The sequence below is a fragment of the Cygnus olor genome, chromosome 34, assembly GCF_009769625.2.
Source record: "Cygnus olor isolate bCygOlo1 chromosome 34, bCygOlo1.pri.v2, whole genome shotgun sequence".
Classification (NCBI taxonomy): domain Eukaryota; kingdom Metazoa; phylum Chordata; class Aves; order Anseriformes; family Anatidae; genus Cygnus; species Cygnus olor.
In genome coordinates, this window is record NC_054091.1 from 606,414 (window position 1) to 619,080 (window position 12,667).

At 52.2% G+C, this 12,667-nt stretch overlaps 1 protein-coding gene across 1 annotated transcript; it reads right to left on the reverse strand.

Annotated features, from left to right (window-relative positions):
• Positions 1-4,142: 4,142 nt before the first annotated feature.
• LOC121062732 (olfactory receptor 14A16-like) lies at positions 4,143-4,730 on the reverse strand. The gene has a single exon (XM_040542902.1). The coding sequence runs from the start codon at positions 4,728-4,730 to the stop codon at positions 4,143-4,145; it is 588 nt and encodes a 195-aa protein (XP_040398836.1).
• Between the last annotated feature and the right edge of the window lie 7,937 nt (positions 4,731-12,667).

Genomic DNA, 12,667 nt, shown 5'->3' on the forward strand with positions numbered 1-12,667 from the left:
TGTGTGACCTGGTCTCTAGGACGTGCCCCCAGCGAGCTGCCCCTGGGCAGAGCCCTGCTGCCAGGAGGTGTCTGCAGGGCAGAGCTGAGCACCTGGCGGGTGGGATGGGGGCTGTGACCTGCAGGCAGGAGGCGTGGGGACAGAGACCCAGCTGCAGGCAGGGACAGCTGCAGGCAGCAGAGCCATGGGCAGAGGGAGCTTCTCCCAGAAACTCAGCGGCAGGGGCGATTTGAGCACTTCCCTGTCATCCCTGTACTGCTGACGCCTTCACAGAAGAATGCTCTAGATCTCCTCTCCTCCATAGCATAGACCTCCAAGCATAATGTCACTGGAACTTGGACGTGAGTTGCCTTTTGAGTCAATACTGTAGTTCTTTAGAATTCAGGTGCAGCTTAGACAGTGATGCTCCACGTTCTGTCATGCAGATACATTAATGAAGGAAAAGCATCCATGTCCCCTCCTGACATGGAGTGCTCTCAAAATTCTTTGGGGCTGTGAATAGGCTGACTCTACCTAAAGGTCACCCCACCTTTAGGGCTTTCCACTCCTTTCCTGCAAAGGTTCTGCTGGGCTGCAGGCTGCCCTCCACTAGGGCACAGTTCTGCCATAGCAGCTCTGTGGTATCCATGGAGAAGACACCTGATGGCTAAAGGCATGGAACTGCTACTGGACATCTCTACGTGGTCAGCTGCAATGATCCCTCTGTCTCTTGCTAGATGGGGAGAACTAAGACCATCCCGAAGAGCTGAGGAGACTGGAGATTTGCACTTTGAAATTGGATGCCTTTGCTCTCAGCAGACTCTTCTCAGGTTTGTACAAGAAATATAGTTTTCCTCACAGAGTCTAGCATAACATTTTGCTGTATTTCCCTCCTCAGACTGGTCCCCATGCCCAAAGGAATCAAATGTCCAACAGCAGCTCCGTCACCAAGTTCCTCCTCCTGGCATTCGCAGACAAGCGGGAGCTGCAGCTCCTGCACTTCGGGCTCTTCCTGGGCATCTACCTGGCTGCCCTCTTGGGCAACGGCCTCATCCTCACAGCCCTAGCCTACGACCACCGCCTCCACACCCCCATGTACTTCTTCCTCCTCAACCTCGCCCTGATTGAGCTGGGCTGCATCTCCACCACTCTCCCCAAAGCCATGGTCAATTCCCTCTGGGACACCAGGGCCATTTCCTACTCAGGATGTGTTGCACAGGTCTTTTTCTTTCTCTTCTTCATGTCATCAGAAATTGCTGTCCTTACTGTCATGTCCTACGACCGCTACATTGCCATCTGCAAGCCCCTGCACTATGGGACCCTCCTGGGCAGCAGAGCTTGTGCCCAGATGGCAGCAGCTGCCTGGGGCAGTGGGGTTCTCACTGCTCTGCTGCACACTGCCAATACATTTTCCCTGCTCCTCTGCCAAGGCAATGCTGTGGACCAGTTCTTCTGTGAAATCCCCCAAATCCTGAAGATATCCTGTGCACACTCCTACCTCAGGGAAGCTGGACTTCTCACGTTCATTTCCGTTTTAAGGGTTCGGGTGTTTTGTTTTTATTCTTTTCTCTTATGTTCAAATCTTCAGGGCTGTGCTGCAGGGACAGGGTGCAGACAGGGGCTATGAAGAAGCTGCCAGGGCGTGACAGCAAGGACAGGCTCCAAAAAAGAAACTTACATAACTTACCTTTGTGGTGGACATAAGCTTTTAGGAAAGGCAAAGTTCACCTGCAGTTGGTGTCTGCAAGAATGTCAAGCCATGGATATGCACGTGCAGGCAGATATAGCTGAGCACACCCAGACCAACTCCAACTCCTGTCCACTCTCCTCTCCTCTCCTCTCCTCTCCTCTCCTCTCCTCTCCTCTCCTCTCCTCTCCTCTCCTCTCCTCTCCTCTCCTCTCCTCTCCTCTCCTCTCCTCTCCTCTCCTCTCCTCTCCTCTCCTCTCCTCTCCTCTGTCCCACAGGATTCTTCCTCCTTCATCCCTCCCTTTCTCAGCTATAGTCCCTTCCCCACTTATCAACAATTGCCAACTAGATTTCCTCTACTGATCCCTAGTTTGTTGCACCTGTCCCCTCATTTGACAGTTCAGATACCATTGCCTACGTCATTTGGGCCTTTAGTGACATCACGGATGGGTTTCCTGGGCACTGCTGCCTTTGCTAGACTTGACTCCCCAGAGGGTCCCCACTGCTCCTCTCCAGCTCTCTGTGCCGTTTGCCCGTTGCTCACATCTCTGCCCACCAAGGGCACGTGAGATGCTGCTGTCCCTCACAGCCCTGCCTGTACTCTCTCTCTTCTCACACTGTGCTCTGTCACATCCAGCACTTTCTCATGCCTTGTCCCACAGGCTCCCACCCCATGTCCAGGTGGCATCACTGCAGGGCAGCCCTCCCCAGGGGCCCTGGCATCTGCCTGCAGCTTCCACAGCTGCTGCTCTTGATGGCCTCCTGAGGCCTGCCTGCTCCTGGCCCATCGCAGTGTTGTGAGGAGGTGACCTCAGCAGCAGCAGCCCAGCCATGGTGGCTCGACAGAGCTGTCCCCTGCATGAGTTGCCCCTTGTGTCCCATGGGATTTGTGATGCACTCGATGACATCGCCGTGTCTGCCTGCCTGCCACCAGGCAGTCAGATCACTGCAGTAGGAATGGCGTCACAACCCACCTCCCAGCCGTGTCACCGGAACCTTCCTCCCCCTCTCCCCTCTCCCCAGCTCCCAGCACTGCTGGGATGGTTTCCTGATAGTTCAGATGATGTAAAAATCCTAGAGTCCCAGCCACTTGTGCGTCTCTCTCCCAGTTATCCATGTGTACACGTGTAACTCTGTATATACATTTACATTTACTTGCACATATAGCTGTAGTTACAGCTGTGGCTATAGAAATATATATCACTGTACAGACAGAAGGATGTGAATATGCAGAATCACAGAATCACAGAATCACAGAAGGGGTTGGAAGGGACCTTGAAAGATCATCGGGTCCAACCCCCTTGCCAAAGCAGGTTCCTTAGAGCGGGCTACCCAGGTAGGCGTCCAGATGGGCCTTGAATATCTCCAGAGAAGGAGACTCCACAATCTCCCTGGGCAGCCTGTTCCAGTGCTCCGTCACCCTCACCGTGAAGAAGTTCTTTCGCATGTTGCTGTGGAACTTCCTGTGCTCTATCTTGTGGCCATTACCCCTTGTCCTGTCCCCACAAACCACTGAAAAGAGGTTGGCCAAATTGCTCTGTCTCCCACACCTCAGGTATTTATACACATTGATGAGATCCCCTCTCAGTCTTCTCCAGGCTGAACAGACCCAGGTCTCTCAGCCTTTCTTCATAGGGAAGATGCTTCAGGCCCCGTATCATCTTTGTGGCCCTCCGCCGGACTCTTTCCAGGAGATCCCTGTCTTTTTTGTACCGGGGAGCCCAGAACTGGACACAGGTACTGTTTGCTGGGCCATGTGCAACCAAGAAGGGAACTCCCAGTCCAGCCCTCGGTCCTTCACTGACCACTCTGTGGCTCTGATCCATGGTGAAGCCCAGAAAAGCAAGAGGCCTGTCAATGGAGAAGTTCCTTGGGTGTATTCCTGACATCAGCTTTGGAAGAGGCATGAAGAGGTATGGTGGAGATACCACTGCAGAGACAATAGGACTGTCACCAAGGCACATAAGATCTCAGGGCTTATCCAAATACAAGAAGCACAATGTGGAAGCCAAAAAAGAGCAGCAGTGAAAAGGCCACATCCTGCTGCTGGCCATGGCCATGGCTCCAGGGAAGCAGCAGCCCCAGCCCGAAAGCAGCAGAGAGGCAGAGCCCAGTGGGCAGTGAGGGGCAGCCCTGAGAGGCACCGGGGCTGCTCCTCCATGTGGCAGCTGGGCTCTTGGCCCTGAGCTCCTCCAGCATGCTGGGGCTGCTCCCCCAGCTCCAGAGCAGATGGGAAGAGATGGCAGCTGAGATCAATGAAGTTCTACTGGGTTATTTATTGTCTTTACCTACACAGGAAGTATGGTTCTATATGATATAAATGGACTAGAAACAAACAAACAAACCAAATACATTTCATTATCAAATATAATTATTAAATCAAAATCAAAACTTTCAGAAAATTGTATAAAAGAAACTATTATGGTCCTAATAGGTTTTCAAAAGCTCTGAGTCCTCTAGGATTGTGAATCCATTATTAATGATGAAGAAGCATGTATCCAATTAGTTTTCTCACTACATCCTTGAGCTCCTGGTTCCTCATGCTGTAGATGAGAGGGTTTGCTGCTGGAGGCAACCCCAAGTACAGAACTGCTATCATCAGGTCCAGGGATGGCGAGAAAAGGGAGGGGGGCTTCAGGTAGGCAAACACGCCTCTGCTGATAAACAGGGAAATGAAGGCCAAGTGAGGAAGGCACGTGGAAAAGGCTTTGTGCCGGCCATGCTCAGAGGGGATCCTCAGCAGAGCCCTGAAGATCTCCACGTAGGACACAACAATGAAAACAAAACACCCAAATGATAAACAGACACTGACTATGATGAGCCCAACCACCCTGAGAAATGACTCTGAGCAGGAAAGCTTGAGGATCTTAGGAATTTCACAAAAGAACTGGTCCAGAGTATAGCCTTGGCAGAGTGGCAGGGAAAATGTATTGGCAGTGTGCAGGACAGCATGGAGAAAGCCACTGTCCCAGGCAGCTGCTGCCATCTGGGCACAAGCTCTGCTGCCCAGGAGGGTTGCATAGTGCAGGGGCTTGCAGATGGCAATGTAGTGGTCATAGGACATGATAGTAAGGACAGAAATTTCTGATGATATGAAGAAGAGAAAGACCTGTGCAGCACACCTGTCATAGGAGATGGCCCTGGTGTCCCAGAGGGAATTGGCCATGGCTTTGGGGAGAGTGGTGGAGATGCAGCCCAGGTCGAGGAGGGCGAGGTTGAGGAGGAAGAAGTACATAGTGGTGTTGAGGTGGTGGTCGCAGGCTACGGCTGTGAGGATGAGGCCGTTGCCCAGGAGGGCAGCCAGGTAGATGTCCAGGAAGAGTGCGAAGTGCAGAAGCTGCAGCTCCCACATGTCTGCAAATGCCAGCAGGAGGAACTTGGTGATGGAGCTGCTGTTGGACGTTTGCTGACAATGGACATTGTTGCCTGTTAAAGAGGAGAAGGCAGAACAAAGTCAGAACAGTCTTCTCTGAGGAATACCTATTGGAAGTCTTAGATCACCCCCAGCCTGAGCCTCTCTTTGCAGGAGAACCTTTATGCAGCTCTCTTGAGCTCAAGATGATGCTAGCTGAGTGGCACTGGGAGTAGGGACTGTTGTGGAGTACTTCCTGCTGTGAATCGGGAGGGAAAGAGGAACACAGGGAAAATTCAAGTTCCATGAGATTTGCAGTGCTGTTACAAAAAGTTCATGTGAATGCAGAGGCAAAGCTTCAGGGGGTTTGTTTGCTGTGTTTTATTCCATTTGCCCCTATAATCCTTAGGAGATGTATTGGATGGTTGAACTCCCTGAGATTTCCTGTGCAGTCCTGGTGAAATCCTGTGGGTGCCAGGAGTCAAACGGACTGTCCCTTGGTGAAGACTGAGCAGAGCAGCTCTGCTCAGCAGTCCTGTTCACAGCTGCCCTTTGTCACCCCTCTGTAAGCTGCAGGACCATCCCACTCAGGTGTTTCCCTGAGAAGAAACTGGAGACAGCTGAGAGCAGAGAAGCCCCAGTCCAAGTGCAGCTAGACAGCATCCTCACCTTGTCTCTGGGTGAAGCTCTGAGGCAAACTGAGGTTGGGAGCTTCTCTTCATCTGGGCTCTGCCTGCTGTGCTGGCCATGCCTGCCCCACAGCCCATGGGCTGCAGTGAGGAGAGGAGGCCAGGGAGGGGCTGCTCCAGGGAAAGTCATCTGCACTGCAGGGCACAGCCGCGAGGTGCCCGAATCCCCCCTGCCACGGCATTTCTGGCAACAGCTCCTTCTGGCTGCCTGCCCCTCTCTCTGCTGCCTGCAGCTGTCCCTGCTGGGAGCTGCAGCTCTGTGCCCACCTCTTCTTTCCCCCGCCCGTGCTCACAGACCCCATCCCACGCGGCTGTGCTCAGTGCTGCCCTGCAGCACCCTGCCACCCAGCAGGGCACGGCCAAGGGGCACCTCCATGGCTGCAGGAGCTACAGGGCAGCTGACAGAGAGCCCGGCACGGCCAGCCAGGGCAGGGTGTTCTGGGCTGACCGGGGGCACCTAGGTAATGGGAATGCCAAGGGGCTTCTGCCAGTCTTCCTCACCTCATAGTGTAATCCAGCAGGACTCTCAAAGCCTACTGCATTGCCCACTGCCCTCCCAGAAACAAGTCCCAGGAGGAGACCCTTCCAGGATGTGCAGCTGCATGGCCCTGCAGCCAGAGACTTACCGTGTCAAGGGCTGTGCAGATTTCTCCTGCAATCAGCTCTCAGCATCCTCCCACTCCCAACTGCCTCCAAGCCCTCTCTCCTTCTCTCCTCTCTGCGTCTCTGCTGCGATCAGAGCCCCCAGCCCTGCTGCGCTGTGCAGAGGAGCTGCTCCTGGGCAGAGCTGGCTCTCTGCACCAGGGCCCTCTTGCCAGGAGCTCTCTCTGTCCCAGGAGCCCGGCCCAGCTCAGCAGCAGAGGCCCAGCCCAAGGCATAGGAATCACCCCTCTGGTGGCTTTGGGGATGAGCCCATGAACCTCAGACACTGAGAGCAAACTGAAGAAATCTCTCAAGAAGTCGATGTCAGATGCAAGTTTCCTGCAGTGTTCCCCGAGGGCCAGGACTGACATAGCCTCCCTTGGAGCTCGTTAGAGCAGAACATTGGAGGCAGTGAGGACAACGAGACAAAGGCAATGTGAAGGTGACACTGATGCGTAGACAAATTGGATGTGTTTCACCAAGCACAAGGGCTGAGCCTTGATCCCCGGCCCCTGGAAATGGGAGATCCTTTCCCTTCACACCTTGCTCAGGGCTCTTCCTGGGGCAGTAGGAGATGGGGATGTCTATGGACAAGTGCTGGAGAATGGTACGACTCCTGCCTGGTTCATGGGAGGGGGCAAGGAGGCAATGAGGCCCTGGTGCTTTAACGATAAGCTGTCTCCTCATAGGCCTCAGTGGCAGAGACCACAGCCATAGCCATGGACACAAGGACCTGGGTCCTGCTGGGACTTTCAGCCTTGTCAATGTCCTTGATCCTCTCCACACCAGGATATCCTAGGGACTCCTAGACCTTCACCTCTTTCCCAGCTGGCTGTAGACCCTTGTCTGTGTCATGTCACACCGGATCTGAGCTGAGTAAGATGACTCAGATTTTCTTGGTGGCCATGTTCCTTGTAAGACAGCTCTGTAGGAAGCTGGCCTCGTTCCTGGTGAGCAGGCACCGCTGCTCTACGGCATCCCTCGTGGTGCCCAGGCCCTCCTCCTCCTGGGCACTGCTCACTCAGCATGGTCCCAGTCTGCCCTGATGCATGGGGTTCTTCTTCTTCTGTTGCAGGACTAGGCTTTTCTCCTTGTAAATGTCAAGAGGTTTCGGTAGGCAACATCCTACTGTTTCCCAAGGTTCCCCCGGACAGATGCTTCATTGCGTCAGCTGTTAATATCTGCAGGCAGACGGCTCACCCTGATTGTGCTGTCTCTTGCAAGATAGCAGCATCAGAAGTTGCAGGAGAGTTTGGACAATACAGGAGTAACTAGTTGAACGGAATTGCAGCACAGACTCACAGAAGGCTAGAGCATGGAAGGCACCTTTTCTGTGCTTCCTTCTCATGCCTTCTGTCATTTTGTTTGGAGCTTTGTCCTAAATGTTGCAAGGCTTTGCAGGGACAAAATTAGAAGGGCCAAAGCCCAACTGGAGATCAGTCTGGCTGTTACCATCAAAGACAATAAAATGTTTTTAGAAATACACGAGAAGGGGAGGATTAAGGAGAATCTTCATACTTTATTGGATGTGGAGGGAAACATTTTGAGAAGACGTGGAAAAGACTGAGGCATTGCATGCCTTCCTTGCCTCAGCCTTTAGCAGCAAGACCAGTTGCTCCCCTGGTACTCAGCCCCTGAGCTGGTAGATAGGGACAGGGAGCTGACAAAAGGGTGACACTTTTCACAACTACTTCACTCTCCCTTTCTCCTTCACCTCCCCTTTCTCTTCCAGGCTAGTTACAATAGCTCTTCAAAGCTTTGAATATCCCTGGGATGGTCAAACCAGCCTGTTCCTATTGTGATGTCCCCTGAATGTGTTTCAGCTTTTGTTTAAGGTTAAACAAGTACTTGAGAATGCCATCCAGAAGTCTGCCCCAAGGCAGGAGATTTAGTAGGGGCTAGGAGCATGGGAGGTTACTGGCAGGCCCCTAGAGCAGTGGGCACATCCAATGCTTTGGAACTTCACCCCTGAGCAAGTGCAGAATCCTAAAAAATTGGTGAAATGCATGAAAAAGTGTTGTGAAAAGACACAAATCACTGCAACATGCTGTTGCATGGCTTTTCCTAAGTATAGAAGACACAGTGAATGCTACTCCAAGTCCAGTGACAGGCCCTACCGCCACTCCAACCTGTGTGACGGTCCCTGCAGCCACTCCAACTCCTCTGAAAGGCCCTGCAGCCACAGCAACTCCTGGGATGGGCCCTGCAGACACTCCAACCCCTGTGACAGGCCCTGCAGCCACTCCAGCCCCTCTGATGGGCCCCATTGCTGGGCCAGAGAACCAATCTGTGCCACTATTGGTTGCTCCTATATGCAAGAGAAAACTATGCATGTAAAAAACATTTTTTTTTTTCTTAGAAAGGAAAGAAACTCCTATGCAGACAAGAAAGGAGGAAGAAGACAAGGAATGCTTCAACAAAGTTGGGCCATCAAGGAAGAAGGAGGGCAAAGAGGAAGAGATCAGAATGGCATGAGTAACCACAAGACCCCTATCCCAGGGTGAGCTATGAGATTTGTGAAAAAATTTCAGTCATCATTTAGGTGAGCACATTGTCACTTGGCTGCTCCAGTGCTGGGAGAACAGGGCCAATAGCCTGGAATTAGAGGGCAGGGAAGCCAAGCAGCTGGGATCCCCCTCTAGGGAAGGGGGCATTGACAAAGCAATTGGCCCTACCGTTTACCATGGACTGACCCAGACTGCCCTGGAATGGGGGAAGCTCCTGAACACCTGCAATACCTTGGTGACATCATCATTTGGGGCAACAGAGCAGAAGAAGTATTTGAGAAAGGGAAGGAAATAATCCAAATCCCTCTGAAAGCTGTTTTTACCCTAAAACAAATGTCAAGGGACCGCAACACTGGATCCCGATGCAGGCTGGCCAGGGTCAGGGGGACCGCTGCTCGGGGATGGGCTGGGCATCGGTCATTGGGTAGTGAGCAATTGCATTGTACATCATTGCTTTGTACACCTAATTGTTACTGTTGTTGTTGTTGTTATTATTAATCTCTTCCTTTTCTGTCCTTTTAAACTGTCTTTATCTCAACCCATGAGCTTTACAGGTGTGGAGCTGCAGGGGCAGTGAGCTAAAGCTGTGTGGTGCTGAGCTGCCAGCTGGGTTAAACCACAACGTCATGTTTGACAACTGCACATCAATAGCACAAATACACTTCTAAAATCACTATCTCCTGTGTTCATCGAGGAGCAGTCAGTGGTTATTCTTGTCAACTTCAAACACCACACCCCAGGAGAGACCCTGCTGCCTTCAGGAGCTGTCAGCCCTGAGGCCTTGGGGACACCTTGAGGGAGCCCAATGGCACAGAGCAAGCGATGCCATGATCGGGTGCTGAGCTGCTGAGCTGGGCTGGGCTCCTGGGCCCAACGGGAGCTCCTGGCAAGTGGCAGTGCTGCAGAGAGACAGCTCTGCCCAGGAGCAGCTCCTCTGCACAGCACAGGAGGTCTGGAGGCTCTGACCACAGGTGGCATGGGGAGAGGAGAGAAGGAGAGAGGGCTTGGAGGCAGTGAGGAGTGCAACAACAGAGGGCAGCTTGTGGCAGGACACATCTGTAACCTCTTGACACAGTGAGTCTCTGGCAGCAGGGCAATGCAGATGGGGTTGCCAGAGGGGTCTTCTACAGCTGGCACATCTGATCGTTGATAGCATCTCTCAGGGTGGCTCTTTTTGTTTCTCCAGCACAGAGTAGAAGATGCTTTAGAGAATGGCATTGATGATTGGGTTTTTCAAGAGAAAGACCAAGGCAGGTGCTACCCGAAGGGTAAGAATTTTTCTGCAGTCTGTGCTTGCAGATTCTTGCAGTGGAAGGCAGGCAGGTTTCATGGTAATGGGTTGTTGGGATTGTACAGGAGACTGAGACACCTAGAGCATTGCAATGGGAGATAATGTATCAGCGATGAACTTCATAAAGTCCCTTTCCACACCTCAGCCCACAGACTGCACCAACACTATCTTTGTGGTCCTCTCAGGTTTTATCCTAGCTGATCTTTAGGAGCTGCAAACCCTCTGATGCCCAGTGCCCTGCCTTTGTGTCTTCCTGCCAGAACAGAACACACAGTATTTGCAACGAGCATGAGCAGTCTCCTCTGCAGGCAGAGCTGCAGCAGAGGAGGGTCTGCTGAGTGTCTGTCTGTCCCTCCCTGGCCTTGCCTCCCCTGGCAGCAGCACACTGGCATTCCTCCTGGCTTCTCCACCTGGCCGTGCTGCTGCTGGTCTTGTTCCCAGGCTGGCTGGGGATGGGGATTTCACATGCACATGGAGTGAGCACTCAGTGTGCTTAGGGGAAGGGGAGTATGGGGACAGGGTGAGGGGTCTGGAGATGTGCAATTTGAGCCTGGATTCCTCTGCTCTCAGCAGTGTTCAGATCCTGCTCAGGTGAAACTCTGATTGCAATTGTCCTGCAGCTAAAGGAGATGCCAACACAGGGCAGCTCAGACCAGCACTGATGGACAGACTGGCTGTCCTCCCTGAAGGACACTCTGCACTAAAGGGACAGTCCCTTTGCCTCCGAGGATCCACAGGATTTCACTTGGAGTGCAGTAGAAATGCCCAGGATTTCTGCCTCAGAAAAAGAACTTAAATGCTGGGGAGGTATCAATAACAAAAAATACAAAAAAATAAATCCCCAAAGTCCTGCTCGGCAATTGGTTGAACTGTGAGCAACAAAGGGGTAAGACTCTTTGATATCATTACTAAATTTTATCTGAGATTATCCCATGTTCCTCTTTACCTCTTGCTATACGGCAGGACTTCCTCCTCTGTTGTCTACAGCAGAGTCCCCTTCTCCCAGGGATACCCTCAGGCAACATGAATCAGAACTCCTGAAAGGGACCTGCCAATTGTCTGCCTGGAAGGGAACAAGCATTTTGGGGGGCTTAAGCTGAGAAATAGAATGAGTTTTTCTCACTAAGTCCGCAATAACTTCTCAGATAAGTCTGTGGTAACTTGGCAGTGCTTGTTCTTCCTTGGGCAGGACCAAATGACCAGAAACAGCAAATGCCCAACAGCAGTTCTGTGAGCGAGTTCCTCCTGCTGGCATTCGCAGACAAGTGGGAGCTGCAGCTCCTGCACTTCGGGCTCTTCCTGGGCGTCTACCTGGCTGCCCTCCTGGGCAACGGCCTCATCCTCACCGCCGTAGCCTGCGACCACCGCCTCCACACCCCCATGTTCTTCTTCCTCTTCAACCTCGCCCTCCTTGACCTGGGCTGCATCTCCACTACTCTCCCCACAGCCATGGCCAATTCCCTCTGGGACACCAGGGCCATCTCCTATGAAGGGTGTGCTGCATAAGTCTTATTTTCTGTATTCTTGGTTGGAGCACAGTATTCCCTTCTCGCCATCATGTCCTACGACCACTACGTTGCCATCTGCAAGCCCCTGCACTATGGGACCATCCTGGGCAGCAGAGCTTGTGCCCAGATGGCAGCAGCTGCCTGGGGCAGTGGGGTTCTCTGTGTTCTGCTGCACACTGCCAATACATTTTCCCTGCCCCTCTGCCAAGGCAATGCTGTGGACCAGTTCTTCTGTGAAATCTCCCAGATCCTCAAGCTTTCCTGCTCAGATTCCTACCTCAGGGAAGTCATGGCACTTGTGTTTAGCTTTTATTTAGGCTTTGGTTGTTTTGTTTTCATTGTGGAATGAAAATTCCTATGTGCAGATCTTCAGGGCTGTGCTGAGGATGCCCTATGAGCAGGGCCAGCTCAAAGCCTTTTCCACGTGCCTCCCTCACCTGGCTGTGGTCTCCCTGATGGTCAGCACCATCATGTTTGCCTACCTGAAGCCCCTCTCCATCTCTTCCCCATCCCTGGACCATGTGGTGGCAGTTCTGCACTCAGTGGTTCCTCCAGCATTGAACCCCCTCATCTACAGCACGAGGAATAAGGGACTGAAACATGCCCTGTGGAAACTGATATCTTGAGGTGTTTCAGAAGAAATTATTTCTCAGTCATCTTCTGCAAATGACTCATAATGTCACTTATTACAGGAAGAGCCCATATTCTCTTCAATATTCTATTTATTTTTTTCTTTTTTGTTTGTTTGTTTGTCTTTGAGTATGTATTGTTAGTACCAGTATTTTTTAGTTTTAATTCAGCTGTTGCCCAATAAAATATCATTATTTGTCCCATTTCCAGTTCAGTATGTACATGTTGAGTGTATGTACTGAGATTCTGTACCTGAGGAGCCATGCTCTCTGTGAATTTAAACAAAACAAAGGAGCCTGCACTGCCTTCTTTGTCTGACGTCCTTCCTCTGAGACCTGGTCTGGCTCTGCAGGGACAGTGCCCGTGTGCAGGGGTGCAGAGG